This window comes from Lissotriton vulgaris, chromosome 6 (genome assembly GCF_964263255.1).
Source record: "Lissotriton vulgaris chromosome 6, aLisVul1.2, whole genome shotgun sequence".
Lineage (NCBI taxonomy): Eukaryota > Metazoa > Chordata > Amphibia > Caudata > Salamandridae > Lissotriton > Lissotriton vulgaris.
In genome coordinates, this window is record NC_141694.1 from 1,616,515,899 (window position 1) to 1,616,530,267 (window position 14,369).

Consider the following 14,369-nt stretch of genomic DNA (forward strand, 5'->3'; position numbering starts at 1 on the left):
TCACTGCATAACTATTTAATGATTATACTGAAATCTATTTATTTGTAGCAAACATGATTGTATGGAATTTACTACCAATACACAAGGTTCTCTATGAGAGGATGGGTATAAGTAATTCTAGTGAATATGCAATAAGATTGAAGCATGTAAAAGTAATTCTTACAAAAATAACAACTGGTTCCATAATTTGATAAATTGTTTCTAAGTGATTCCAGGTCCTCAGACTCCGATTCTCCTGAGGATGATGATGAGTGGGAACCAGAAAAAAAGAAAGTTGCAATTAAGAAAAAAACTACTGTAGCAAAAGTTCCGAAACCAAGAGCACCAGCAAAGAAAACACCAGTGAAAAGGAAACCTGCTGCTGCCAGAAACAGAAAAGTAAGGTTATTCTAAATAAAAGCTATTTACAAGTGCTCTATATGGTAAACCCTTTGAGTCTATCATCCACGTAGTTCTGGGAATTTTTCTTTTCTTCAATATTATGATGCTATGCCTATGACTAACACTTTTGTAATTTTTTGGATGTTTCAAAGTAATTAATTTTAGATGAACCTTCCACACAACATCCATGAGATGAACCTTCCACATAACATCCATGACTCACCTGATTATCAAAGCCCCCCTGCTTGAATATTCTTAATCTATTTTAATACTCACAGGATGAAAGTTCTACAGGCACTGAAGGTCTTTAAGCAATCTGATTTAAGTATTTAAGTATTAAAGAATTTCATGCGGAGTATTCCAAAATATCTTTCTTGAAGCGTTAATGTTTAACCCCTTCGATGCTGATGACGAGCTCAGCTCGTCATCACCCACGGGTGGCGTGTGCTGATGACGAGCTGAGCTCGTCATGTATCGCGGTAATTTTAAAATTGCCGCACAGCGCAAAAATCGCCGCAGCAGCGATGCGGTTAATATCCTTTGTTGAAATGTGTACATTAAAATCTGCTATTCTGAATGGCCTACTGAGTTATTGTCATCTCAATACAACAATCCTTACATTGCCTTAAGTCACAAAGAAAGTGTCATTCAAAGTGCTATTGTAATGGTGTTTCTATTGCAATGAGTAGTTTTCAGCTCTAGCTTCCATTTTCCATGTTTAATGAACTGTGTTAATGCGCTGCTTCATAATCAAAACCTAACACTGGCATACTGTTTCTTGAGTGTGGAACATTACCTTTTCGTCCTGATCTGCTGTTGACCTCTACATATAGGTTCTCAAAGGACGTAATCCCACTTTGCACCGGTAAATTGTAAATCATGGCACTGTCTTGCTGTCTCAGGTTCTGCTGTCCTCATTGCCTTTGTTTGTTCTTCCGATATCTGAAGTAGTAATAGGGAGCCTGCTAAACTTCTCTTTTTCCCACTCCCCGGACTTCTTTCAACATGCCGAATTATTTTATATCTCTAAGACTCCGTTAGGGTATGCTTCTTCCCAGACCCTTGTCTGTAGTACTTCTTACGTACCGGTACTGCTTCCTAAACTGGGGCATCTCAATCTCCTCATCCATTATTTAGCTGCCCAGTAGATATTATTTGAGACCTGCAGTGAGTGAATTTTGGGGGAAACAAAATAAGAAATAACACTGGAGACCACTCCCATTATTGCATGGTTTTATATCTTTATATCTGTTCACACATTAGTACTGCAAGCGACAAATGCGTGCCAAGCTTAATTTTTATTGGTAGATCCCATGGATTACATGAAGTCATGTAATTCTATTTTGTAGCCTAGTGGGTGTCCAGACTTTTGTTAGTTTGGTAATTTTATATTACCTCCTCAACCCATTTTATTGTGCCAATAGTACAGATGCCAGCTAATTGGCTGTGGGAGTGTCTTAAGGTGATCATTAATCCAGGGGAGGTGGCTTCTGTAGGAAAGAGTTGACTCCTCGAATTGGAGGGAATTGAGGGCGATGTACCTAGCACTTTGTCACTTCTCTCATACTCTGATCCAGACAGAAGTCTTGGAAAGAATGAAAAACTCTGCTTAATCTGTTTTCCAAAATACTGTCCTTCCGCCAAATGTAAGTTGTTGAAAGGGACAGTAAATGAGTTTCAACCCAACTGACTATTTGAAAGGCAAGATAGGAAAAACAATGGGACTCTGTCCCAAAATGTTGGCTGATATGATTTTGTGACCATGTTGTCTGTCCTTTACTAGGACAACCGGATTCACCAGAAAATGAGAGAAGTGACACATCTATTCTTCCAGATCACATGATTTTAGAAAATAAGAGAATTTGTTTGTCTATTTGGTGTTCTCGGTCATGGACAGGCGGCTTCTACCCTGAGTAGGTGGATTAAATCATTGATTTCTATTGCCAGTTGTACACAAAATGTGCAGGTGCAGAGTTGAGTTTAGGGAAGATCCACTTGTGGAATGGCAGCTTCCTGGGCGGAGTTGATGGAGCTTATGTTATGTACATTGGTAAAGTAGCCACTTGGGCCACTCCATCTACTTTTGTCTCTCATTATAGGCTGCATTTGGGAAGTACAGATTCCTCAGACTTTGGGTCTAGGATTTTGGCTGTTGCTATTTCTTAAACTATTTTTACTTTTTCAGTTTGCAATAAAACAGATTTTGTTTGCCATAACCAAGAGTTTGCCTGATTTATTGAGGATTCAGGTTCTTGCTCAGCTATTGTATATCTTCATAGGACTAAGTAGTGGTACGAGGAAATCGGTTAAGGAGGTAATAATTCAATTTGTTACCGGTAATCTTCATTACTCTGAATATCTTTCTTCTCGTACCATTGCTTGTGTCCTTCCCAGCCAGTACCCATTTCACATTTCAGCTTGGGAAGATGCAAAATGTGTTTTGGACTCTGACTCTCTTTATCAACAGTATGGTGGTAAGGGCTTGGGGAGGGATGGAGAGAAAGTTTTTCTCTACACCTTCTGGTTTGTTCGAGCTAGGTCATGTGTTTCCTGGGAAGTGGTTGGACATGTCATAGGAGTAAGTATTGTTATGAGAAAAAATGTATTCAAAGTAACGAATATTACTGAGAAGTAATTGCATCATTTCATGCACTCGCATTCCAAATCCTTGCAGTGGCAATATGAGTCACGCAACCATGAATTCTCCAGTGTGTTTACTCTTCAACATTTTTTGGTATTGGTAGCATCCCCTGGGTGCCATAAATTAAATACCTTCTACAGCCCTATCTTGAATATGAACAATGTTTTTTTTTGTTCAAATCAGACTTTACCTGGCTGTAAATCTGGCCACACTTGTCCTGTTATCAATAGATTTAGAGTGGGAAAATGGGATGATGTCATCTGTATGAAACTATTATTATTTTAAGAGGAGCGATACCTTACCAACTAAATAAACACAATCCAGTTAGATCACAACACAGTTCCCTACCCTTAGTGGCAATGGTATATGAAACAGGCAATTCCCCAAAGGAATGTGTGTTGAGTTCAGGCAAAAGAACACAACAAGTGAATTGCCCAACCAAATTAGAAATCTAAAGAAAAAACTAATCATCAAGAAGGCACAAAACATTTGACAATTAATATGGGACCCTTACATGGGGTGTGTTAGTATTCAGGGAAAATGCTAAAAGAAAAACCCATATAAACAAACGAGATCTTAAGGCCCCTTTCAGTCTATGTAATTTATCCAAAAATGGCTACCAGAGGTCAACAGCAATTAACATAAGGAAAAGTTACCCTGAAAAACTTTGTGCCTCGCAGATGTCGATTCAGCATCTGTAATCTACAGTGGTACACTCCCATGCTTGCAATCACCAAGTTAATCTTCAAGGGGACTTCAGTCACAATTCCCATCTTGGACTTTTCCATGCTGATCTGTGTTCACCTTGACAAAAAATCAGTACCAGGGATGCAGATATCCATGCATCTGGGGCACTTGGGGTAGGGGTACACGTCCAGCACTGTTCAGGGAACTTTTCTGTCCAAACACCTGTTAATGATGCGATGTTGCAATAGTAATCTTGTTCAGTACTAGAGGAACAGCACATTCGGACATTTGGTGTATGTGCTTGGCTGAGGAGCCAGTGAAGTGAAGGTATCATCTTTGGGATTATGACTGAACACCTCTAAGTCAGCATTCTCTCTACACCGTAACAATCCTGCAGTGCTGTGGAGTCTCATTCAACTCTCCTTTCTTCGTAAGATGCATTCCACTACCCAGTTCCATGTTCCATATTACATAGAAACATTCCACAACTCTACACTAAGCATAGACGGAAAGGGGCCACCCCAATTACCCTTAGTGCACTGCATGTTTGTGGCACACCTGGTGCTAAATCATTTGTAGATGACCCGATTCTGGTACTTTTCAGCCTGAGGAGCTCTTTTCGGATACTCTGCCTCATGGAGGTCCAGCATATGGACCATAGGCCAGACCTAAAGGATCGCTGGCCTGGGGTCCTGGAATAGCTTTCCACCCCACAGAGACTGGCCATATTCTTAGTTGTATGTGGCTACTAGGACCCTTGCAAAATCTGGGAAAAGCAACTAATTTACCTGCAGGTGGCCCACACCCTTGTCCTGCTGCTACAGAGGTAGCTCACTACTGATTCTTGTCTCTGTACACCAAGTGACAGAGGGGGACATTGAGAAAACGTACCCGGCATCCTGGAGCCTTGACTGACCTTGAAGCCTCAAATGAGCTCTCATCGAGACTTCCAGAGCAGCTTGGAATTCCGGACATGGAGTCACAGCCTGAAATGACACCTTTTATTTATTATGTTCAGTGTCACCAATTGCACTGCCATTTTGCATAATTTCTCACACCCGTAATTCCAATTTTGCCCAAACCTAATCACAGCCAGGCTATCATGATGCTCTCTGAAGCTTTATATTTTTATTTGTGGGCGATCTAAGTGCACGCAGCAGCCCGCATATCAAATTTTAACTTTCATGCCATTGGTTCAGTTTCTTAGTCAATCTACAAAAACAGCCTTTCTAGAAGTTTAAATATGCTAATTGGGTGCATACAGTTTTAGATTACAGTTTTAAGGACAGAGCAAACCCACTGTTGCACTAAACGAAAGAGTTACATTGTACAGTCATGCTACAGATAAATGCAGAAAAACCTACTTGTGCACACTGTCCTCCAGCTTCTAGGGCATTGTGAGTAGGAGAAAAGTGTGCAAGCCGAAGAGGCTAGCTGTTATTGAGTTCTGTTGGACTTTAACATTTCAAAATTGTATTTTGTGAGGCTGCAATTTGCTAATAACTGCATCCTGGTCACATCCAACAGATTTCAGTAAAAACGAACCCAATATATCTGTAGTTTTGACATTTTCTCAACATTTGAAGTGTGGCAACCGGTGTGTGTAGTGGGCTGCTTTAATTGGAAGAAGTAGGAGAATGTCAGATGATCTTAATTTTATTGGCAGTGTCTTTCAGTAGGTGTTCAGATATAATTTTTAGGGGAAGCCTTATTTTTTAATCAGTGTATTGTAACGTCCTTTGCAGTTGGTGGTTGTGTGCAACATAGTGCAGTTTGTGGCGACTTGAGGGTAGGACAGCCTTGTACATGAAGTAAAAATCACACCTTCATGAATTTCTTTGTTTGTGTGTATTACTAAATTGATGAATTTGCTTTACTTTACCAGAGTGCTCACTTGTCCTGCTGTGATGTACCCACTTGCAGTAATGTTTAATGCCATAAATGGAAACACCTTATCTACTGCTTGGGCAATAAGCTGTATCAGGCGACATAGTTTTTACATATGGCACTGCTGCTTTGGGTAATATTCCTTGCAAGCATTTACATACATTATAATTGTAAAACTGGTACTCTATAATAATATTTTTTTATGAAACCCCGTACAACGGCACAGAGTGGTTCTTATTCTCAGTTTTTGGCTGGTGGATAAATGATCGTCACGTGAACACAATTTTGTATGTTTTTAAAATGTGGCTCACCTGCCCTGGTATCTGTAATGTTGTTTAATTATTTCCCAGTGCTCCTTCGTGGGTACACAATGAGAAGATATTTGGACTCCTGTCTCCGTTGGTAACTCTGGGTATATTCTAGTTTGTTTATTGCTTCCCTACCCTTTTCGCTGGCTAAATGCAAACAAATGAAAAAGAAAGAATGACCACGTAGCATTAAAAAGAAAAAAGTGAATTTTTCACTTTATTTTCAAAAGAACAGGTGAGTGGTGTTTAAGAAATAGTTCACGGACGACGCCCAGCTGATTGTTATGCAGTCGCCAAATAAGGACTCTGTTTCCATGAGACTCAAGAGCTGCTTAGCAAAAGTATCTGACCGCATGGCAGCCAGCTGGCTGAAATGTGATGGTGGTAAAACCGATTTTCTGGTCCAAGGAAATAATCCACCACTTTGAGATCAGATCATCTGGCCATCTCCCTTAGAAGATCGCCTATCGCCTAAGTCAGAAGTCAAATGCCTAGGGATGACCCTGGATAGCCAACGAATCCCAGGGCTAATCTTGTCCCTCTTTGGATATGACAACTCGATGTATCTAGGCAGTCCAAAATCAGAGATAAATAAACTTCAGATCAGTCAAAATGCCTCTGACCAGATACTGTTAGGTATTCCGAAAACAAAATCGGCTGACACTATACTTCAAAAGCTTCACTGGCTGCCCATAAGTTGCAGAGTACAATTTAAAGCACTATGCATTTTAGATCAGACAAAGCATAACACAGGCCCATCTGTTCTGCTGCAAATGCCATCCCCTTCAATGCTAATAAGGACCTGCGATCAAGAAATTGTGGACTTCTTTTTGTCCCCAGAATTAAGAAAGCTAGAAGTAGGGACAGGTCTTTTGCCTACCTCGCACCTAGGCTTTGAAACTCTTCCTACCAGCCTCAGATTGGAGGACATTTTCACTAGGTTCAGGAATAAAATGTAAGACATATCTTCTCTTAACTCTGTCCTACTCTCCTCTAATTCAGTAACTCATATCATTACATTAGGGCTGGGAAGCACAATTTGGGTAGCCATACGCTTTATAAGTTCTGTTCTATTCTACAAAATAGAATATCGTTGAATCAAATTTCTGAAGAAAATACACTATTTTGATGGCATTTTATTGGCATGTTAAAAATAAATAATTTGTCCAATTGTGGCAAAATTCGGAAAATTTTCAAAAGCATAACTTCCACGATATTCCCCGCATTGTATACATGTGTGTTCCCCTGCCTTGAGTACAAAACTGCATGTTTATCCGGTATCCTGATTTATTTTTTTGGTCATGATTTCACGCTAATATAAGCAGGTGTGCAACTGATTATGAGAGGACTGCGACCTGTTATGTGACCTGGAGGAGTTCACTAATTGTGCCCTTAGAACTGACAGTGAACTACTGTCCCTGTTGTGGGTATGTCGCGTACAGCGTTGATGGCTGCATTCCCTGATTAGGAGTAATCTGTATTGAAACCGGACGTTTTTATCTGGATCACTTGGGTTGAGGCCTACCGGCCCACCTGTGTAAAGTTCCCTTTCTGTGTGTGTCCCTGGGCCTTGTACTGACATCCCGTATGCTTGTCTGTATGTGTAGCGAGTGCAGCACGTGTATGGTGAGTGGTTGAGGTCGAGTCATGGAAATCAGTGATACTCATTCAGGCCTGACCTGGACTCATTCAGGATTATGCTCAATTGAAGTCTATTGCTTGCATTCCTGTAGCAGGAGGGAGGAAACTAAGACTGAAGTAAAAGAAAAGGAGACATGCCTGCCTTTAGAAATATTTGGACACTTTTGGTTAATAAATAGCTGCTGATTAGTCTTTCTGAGCACTGTCAATTGGTGGATGGTATGGTTGATGGATGAGACTGCTGACTCTCTTGGGTAAGGCAGGAAAGTCAACAGATAAGGCCTCCCCCTTAGCTTTTGCCTGATTACCCCTTCAGTTTGGCTGTTGACTGCCAGTTGCAAAAACCTTATACCTCTTTGTGCCTATGTTTTGGGGGCTCCATTATTAAGTCTGCCCCAGTGCTACCTGCTCTGAGAAACCTCACTCCTGTCTGATTGTGTTTGGAAAAGAGTCTGGAGAAAACAGTTGAAAGGAGAACCACCCCAAGCCAGTTCTCAGTTTGAGACACTAGTTCCAAATCCCTTGCCTAGGAGTTGTACATAAAAGTGGGACCCGAACTACCCCAGTTCCAAAGTCCTTTATGACAAAGGAACGGAGTTCTCTGCAGAGTACTCAAATGACAGCTGTGCACTCAGGACTGGTATCTCAAGGGATGGGTAGGAACTATGCTAGTGTAGCTGTTGACCTGCATGAAGGTAGTCTACCTCTTGCATGCCTGCTAAGAGAGGGAGGAAGTGTGCCTGTCTTCACAGGAGGAGAGAATATTCAGGAGCGGAAAGGCCCTATGCGTTCCTGGTGACTGAGGGAAATCCTAGAAGAAGCAGACAGTTTGAGAACGATTTCGGCGAAGCCTAGTTCCTGTGGACCCTAGTGTCTCACCAGGTTCATGTCAGGAACTGCAACACAGTGCTCCTTATTGTCCTGATCGAGGCAGCATATTCCAGAGTGACAAAGACCCGAAGGAGGGCTACATCTACCAGACTGAGCAGAGGTCCCTTTTATCTGTCAGACTGCTGTGGACCCGTCTGGGTCTACTCCCACTGTTAGGCCATACTTGGATTGTGAGTAACTTAGACTGCTGGCCGACAAATCGCGGGCCTTACCTGCTCAAAGAAAACTGCATCCCTGAAGGACTGCTATGGCCCAGGCCCATGTCTACTTGATCGAGGCCAGGCACCGCAACTTGGGGGACACCCTGCTTGATGTGACCGGGACTACAAGTATGTTGGCTCACTGTGGATCCCTATAAATTATGCCGAGGGGCAGAGCGGGTACAGAACAGTTCCTTAGACCCTTGAAGTATATCTTCTATCCAAGGAGGAGTGAGATATTGCAAAAGACTGAGAGCAATTAAACCATGGGCGTTTTGTTGATTGCATTAGAGCCTAATTCATGTCATTCTGATTGCCAGTGACAACCAGAGCTAAAGGGAATACCCGGGTAAGAGTAGAGATGGAGCGAGGCAGGTGCACAGCCTATAAGGAGTGCGATCGTGATGACTGACTTTTATATTCCTTGAATTTTGTAATATTTAATTGATGTGTAATGTCATTGAAGTACTTTCTTTCTATATTCTACAGGCAAGTTCTCTTCTGGACCGTAACATTATAGTGTCTGTTGGTTGATTGTTGTGTCCTAAGCAGGACCTCCACACTAACTTCCATAAAAGCATGTGGCTGCTTAACCTCCACACGTTGCGATATGCTGTACTTGGCTCACTTTGAAGAACAATGGTAGGGCAGTTCCTGGGGCGTTAGTAGCAAATCACCTCAACCCCCATGGTTGAAGTCCAGTAGCCCTGACCTACCGTATGGCCTGTGAACGCGGTCTGATAAGGATATTTATATATAATTTCCATCTTTGGGGCTACAGGCCAGGGCCGGACTGGCCGTAGCGGGCACCGGGCAATCCCCCGGTGCGCTGAACGGGTGGGGGCCGGTTTGGGGCCCCTGGGGGCCGTTTTTGTTACAGGGCCGTTTTTGCAGCATAGCTGCAAAATCGGCCCTGAAACAAAATCGGCCGAAAAGAGCTCGGCGACACCCCACTCTCCCCCCCACCCCGGGGGGGAGGGTGGCAGAGCACTTTGCCAGGACCGGTTTTGGTTCCCAGTCCGGCCCTGCTACAGGCCATTAATTGACCACTAGTTTATTTGATACATAGAAACTGTTAGAAAGGTTTTCATGTGAGCAAACCAAATGCCTTTTCTTTGGTGGTAATATCTGTTGTGAAAGCACTGTAACAATTATGATGTGAGGACTCTACCAGCATGCCTCAGATTATTTGGATGAGGTGATTCAACTTGTTTTTTTAAACTTGCCATACATTTCTTTTTAAGGGAGGTTTAAAATGTGATGAAGAAAGTGTCGGCGCACATTTAACAAAGCCAGGACAATTATTGACCTGTGAAAATGCAGATAACATACAAGATACTTCTGCTGATGGACAACCAAGACCACCAACTGTCAAAGAAGAGGTACTGTTTACTAATTTACTTATTATTGACAATGGTGATACTCAAACATGGATGTCTTCATAAATAATAAATAAATACATTAAAAAATGTATAATAATTCTTTTAACATAGCACAACGTTTCTCAATGCAATCCAGATATTATTGTGCTTGCATGTCCTTTTGCAGTAAGTCTCTTATGGAACCATTTTTACAACAAACATGTAATCTCAAGTTGTATGTGATGAATAAGGCCCGCTAAACAGTACAATATCGGAGAAATATTTATCACTCAAGGAGCATATTGCTAAGTATGATCGTCCCTGAGTAACAATCTTTGTGGTTTTCAGACAAGCCTCCTGGCTTTGTTTGCCTCCTAACGTAGGCAGCCATGACTGGCAAACACTTCTTTGTTTTAGTAATGTAGATGCTTTTTAAATGGAAAGGATTGTGAAGTTTGGCTTCAAAACCCTTTCTGAAATCACACCCCAAATCATTCTAATGCATTGTTTGCACTTACGAAAATCTGTGTAAAATATTGTTGTAACCTCTTGTTTCTCAGTAAGAGAGTTAAGTCTTATGATATTTCAGCTTCATCTCAGTACTTTAGTTTTTTCCAAAAAAGAAAATAGGAATAGAATGGTAGTCTTTCTTCTTGACCTTTTCAGGTGCTACTTACCGTTCCTAAGACGTGGACATACTAGCATGAGTTGGTAGTAATGAGGGATGACCCTTCTGTGATGTGAGAGGGTCTAGGTAGGGTAAATTGTAAACGTAGTACCTGCCTCCAACATATTCCTGTTTGAAATGTTAGTCTACCAGTTGAAAAGAGCCTACACATTTTCCTAATGATGGGGTATACTGTCCTCAACAATGTGGGTAATGTGGCTCAGTGGAATAATGCACCCATTTCATTAGGCTATGTTCAACTTAAAGGTATTAACTTAGAGGAGGAATGCCACTAATATAAGAGAGATTTGAAAAAGAACTGTGGTTCTCATGGGCATCATAATATCTCAAAATTCATATGATTTTAGAAGCAACAATAGCTATAAACAATTACCGTGCTAACAGGAATCCTTTCAATAGCACCAAAACTATTTCCGAACAAATGTTGGTAATAATATAGCCATCACTCAAAGTCATTAGTTTCGTGATATTTTGTAGCATATTACTACAGTATATATGAATACACAAAGAAAATGATAAAGTGCACTGTGTCCCTTGTGAAGAAAGAACCACTAATGTGAATAGTTATAGTTTATACATATTTACAACAAAAAAGGGAAAAGAAACAACAAACAACCATGAGTACTAATTTGTCTAAGGATTATGGTGAATCTGTGCCTGAGTTAGGCTTTTAGCAGGTTTGTTTGCGTATTTGATGCCGGTGGCGTTTTGATCTTTTTGTGGAAATAGAGTCTCATCAATGCAAATCAATATTGGGACAACCTTGAAATGTCACCTTCACTGTAGTACACAAACAATACCAGTGAATAACACCAAAGGTGCTAAAAATAATAAGTGAAATACTCACTCAGGGACCCAAACAGGATATCCCTCAGTTAAAAACACGGGCAGATAACCTAAATAGGTTAAACTTATTGCAAAGGCCTGAGGACAGGTCTTTTCAATGTCGCTGGGTCTTAACAATAATATCCTTGGGATTGGAATCTTAAAGTATTCTCAGATTTAGCATCTTGGTCAGTGTCAGTGCCACTGCCTTGTCCCTTGATCAAGAGTCTGTCTATTGTAAATATGCACTGTTGCTGTAAAAGAAGGAAATGCAAAATGAACAATTGATGGACAGAATGCAGAACAATGTCATACATTCACCCCAGTACAGAGATCTGGGTCTAAATCCATCGTTTTTTTGCTCACCATGCCATTCCTGTTTGGACCCAGCCATATGCAAATCAGTCTTGACCCTGCACCCAATGGGTACAGTCCAACCCTAACTGCCAGTCCAGGTCCTCCCTGGACTGGAAACAAGCATCCTTGGACCGGGTACGGCTTTCAGCCCTCATCAAACAGGATAGCTTGACACGAGTGGCATAGAGAGCACCGGACCCACGTCTGGGCATACCCGTCCCACTCTGGATGACAAATGCAAAAAGAACAATTGATGGACAGAATGCAGAACAATGTCATACATTCATACCAGTACAGTGATTTGGGCCTAAATCCATCGTTTTTTGCTCACCATGCCATTCCAGTTTAGACCCAGCCATATGCAAATCAGTCTTGACCCCTTGTGACTGGGGGTTGAATGTTTGCATTGTCTAGCATTCCGTCCATCAATAGTTTCTTTTGTATATGTCTGTCTGTTGTGTTTTGGTTAAATATTAAGTTTCCCCTGACTTACAAACATGCTGGTGTGAGACAAAGAAATAACATGCACATCAATAGTTTCTTTTGTATATGTCGCCCTATGTGGGAAGGGTATGCCCAGACATGGATCCTGTGCTCACCCCACCACTGGATTCAAGTTGGCCTGGCTGATGGAGGGTGATGCCCTGAAAACCGGTCCCAGGACACTTGTTTTTGGTCTAGGGAGGACCTGACTTGGAGGTTCGGGCTGGACTGTTCCTACAAGGAACCGGGTCAAGACTGATTTTCATATGGCTGGATCCAAACTGGGGTGGTGTGGTGAGCAAAAGAATGATGGATTAAACCCAGAGCTTTGTGACTGGGGGTGAATGTTTGCATTGTCTAGCATTCCGTCCATCAATTGTTTTTTTTGTATATGTCACCCTAACTAGGAAGGGTATGCCCAGATGTGGGTCCCGTGCTCACCACACCACTGGATTCAAGCTATCCTGGCTTATGAAGGGCGATGCCCTGAAACAGGTCCCAAGATGCTTGTTTCCGGTCCGGGGAGGACCTGGCTTGGCAGTTCGGGATGGACTTTTCCCACAAGTAACAGGGTCAAGACTGATTTGCATATGGCTGGATCCAAACTGGGGTGGTGTGGTGAGCAAAAGAATGATGGATTAAACCCAGATCTTTGTGACTGGGGGGTGAATGTTTGCATTGTCTAGCATTCCGTCCATCAATTGTTTCCTTTGCGTAAAAGAAGGATGGATAGACAAAACAAGATTTAAGATGAAATAATCTGAATGTAATTAACAGAATACAGACACCAGAAATTAGAGGACTTTGAGCAGCCCATGAGAGTATATCTACCCTGGCGAAGAATGTCAAAGATAAAGGGAAGGGAAAGAGACAGAGCAGAGAGAAAGAAAGAAAGACAGGGCAGGAATTGTGTTAAAAGGGGAAAATAATAGAAGTTTATTTTCAAACTCCCATGGTCAACGACCAACCTCTATCTTAAATTAACTTAAAGGGGTTAGAATCTCAGTTTGATAGTGGTCTGTCTGTTGTGTTTTGGTTAAATATTAAGTTTCCCCTGACTTACAAACATGCTGGTGTGAGACAAAGAAATAACATGCACAAGAAGAAACATGTTGCCACGCTTTTAGGGCTGAATTCGTTACACCTATTATTGAGGCACACTTACGGATAAAATATAATTTCTATTTTTATTGTAAAAATATACTTGAAAATGTCTTTGGCTGACCAAAAATACATCAGCTTTTTTGTTGAAAATATTTTATTTCAAAGAATAACATAAAACAAAAAATACAACAAAAAAAGGTGCAGTACAACGCATCGATCTTAACTTCGAATAAACGTGACATACAGTACAGATACAAGTTCAGGCATTGAGTTATAGTACAAGAGGCACATATCATTGTTCCATATGTAGATCGTTTAAATATCCTCGTCGTCCACCACATGGGAAGGAGGGAGGCTGACAGGAGTACATAACAAACCTCTACTCTCATTCCATGTGCCCCAGATTTTTGAGGTCGCTTGATAGGGGATGCAAGCGTGAGTAATATGGGCGAGTGATCTGAGTAAGTGCAGGGAAAGACCTCGCAACTCCTGATCCCGCTAAAAAACAATAGTCAATTCTAGTTTGTAAGTTGTGCGTATGAGAATAATGCATGAAGCCTCCCATCCCAGACCAGTGAGAGCGCCAGACGTCTACCAATCCTAGCACCATCATGGCATTGATAATGACCTCAGGAGCCATGGAACGGCGCCGTGGTGAGCCCCCAGAGCAGTCCAAATCCGGATTTAGAACACAGTTGTAATCGCCCCCTACCCCACTCCCCTCCCCCTTCCTTCCCCCATATCTGTGGTAAGCGAGATATGGCCAAAACATCCTGGAAGAACTGCGGCTAATCATGATTAGGGCCAAATACATTAACCAGTATGCATTCCATGCCTCTCCCCTTACATTTGGATATGACATATCTACCGTCAACATCAGTATGCATTTCCTGTAGAGTGAGTTGGGCTTTGGGG

The 14,369-nt window shown here is 41.7% G+C and overlaps 1 protein-coding gene across 2 annotated transcripts in view; it reads left to right on the forward strand.

Moving 5' to 3' along the window:
- SRBD1 (S1 RNA binding domain 1) overlaps positions 1–14,369 on the forward strand; it is an 855,271-nt gene that overhangs the window by 167,563 nt on the left and 673,339 nt on the right. Inside the window, exons 3-4 of one of the 2 annotated variants that reach the window (XM_086927787.1) lie at positions 207–378; positions 9,881–10,018. In XM_086927787.1, coding sequence (XP_086783913.1) covers positions 207–378; positions 9,881–10,018 — 310 coding nt within the window. The remainder of the gene's footprint in view (positions 1–206; positions 379–9,880; positions 10,019–14,369) is intronic. The other variant, XM_086927788.1, reaches the window with a different exon arrangement.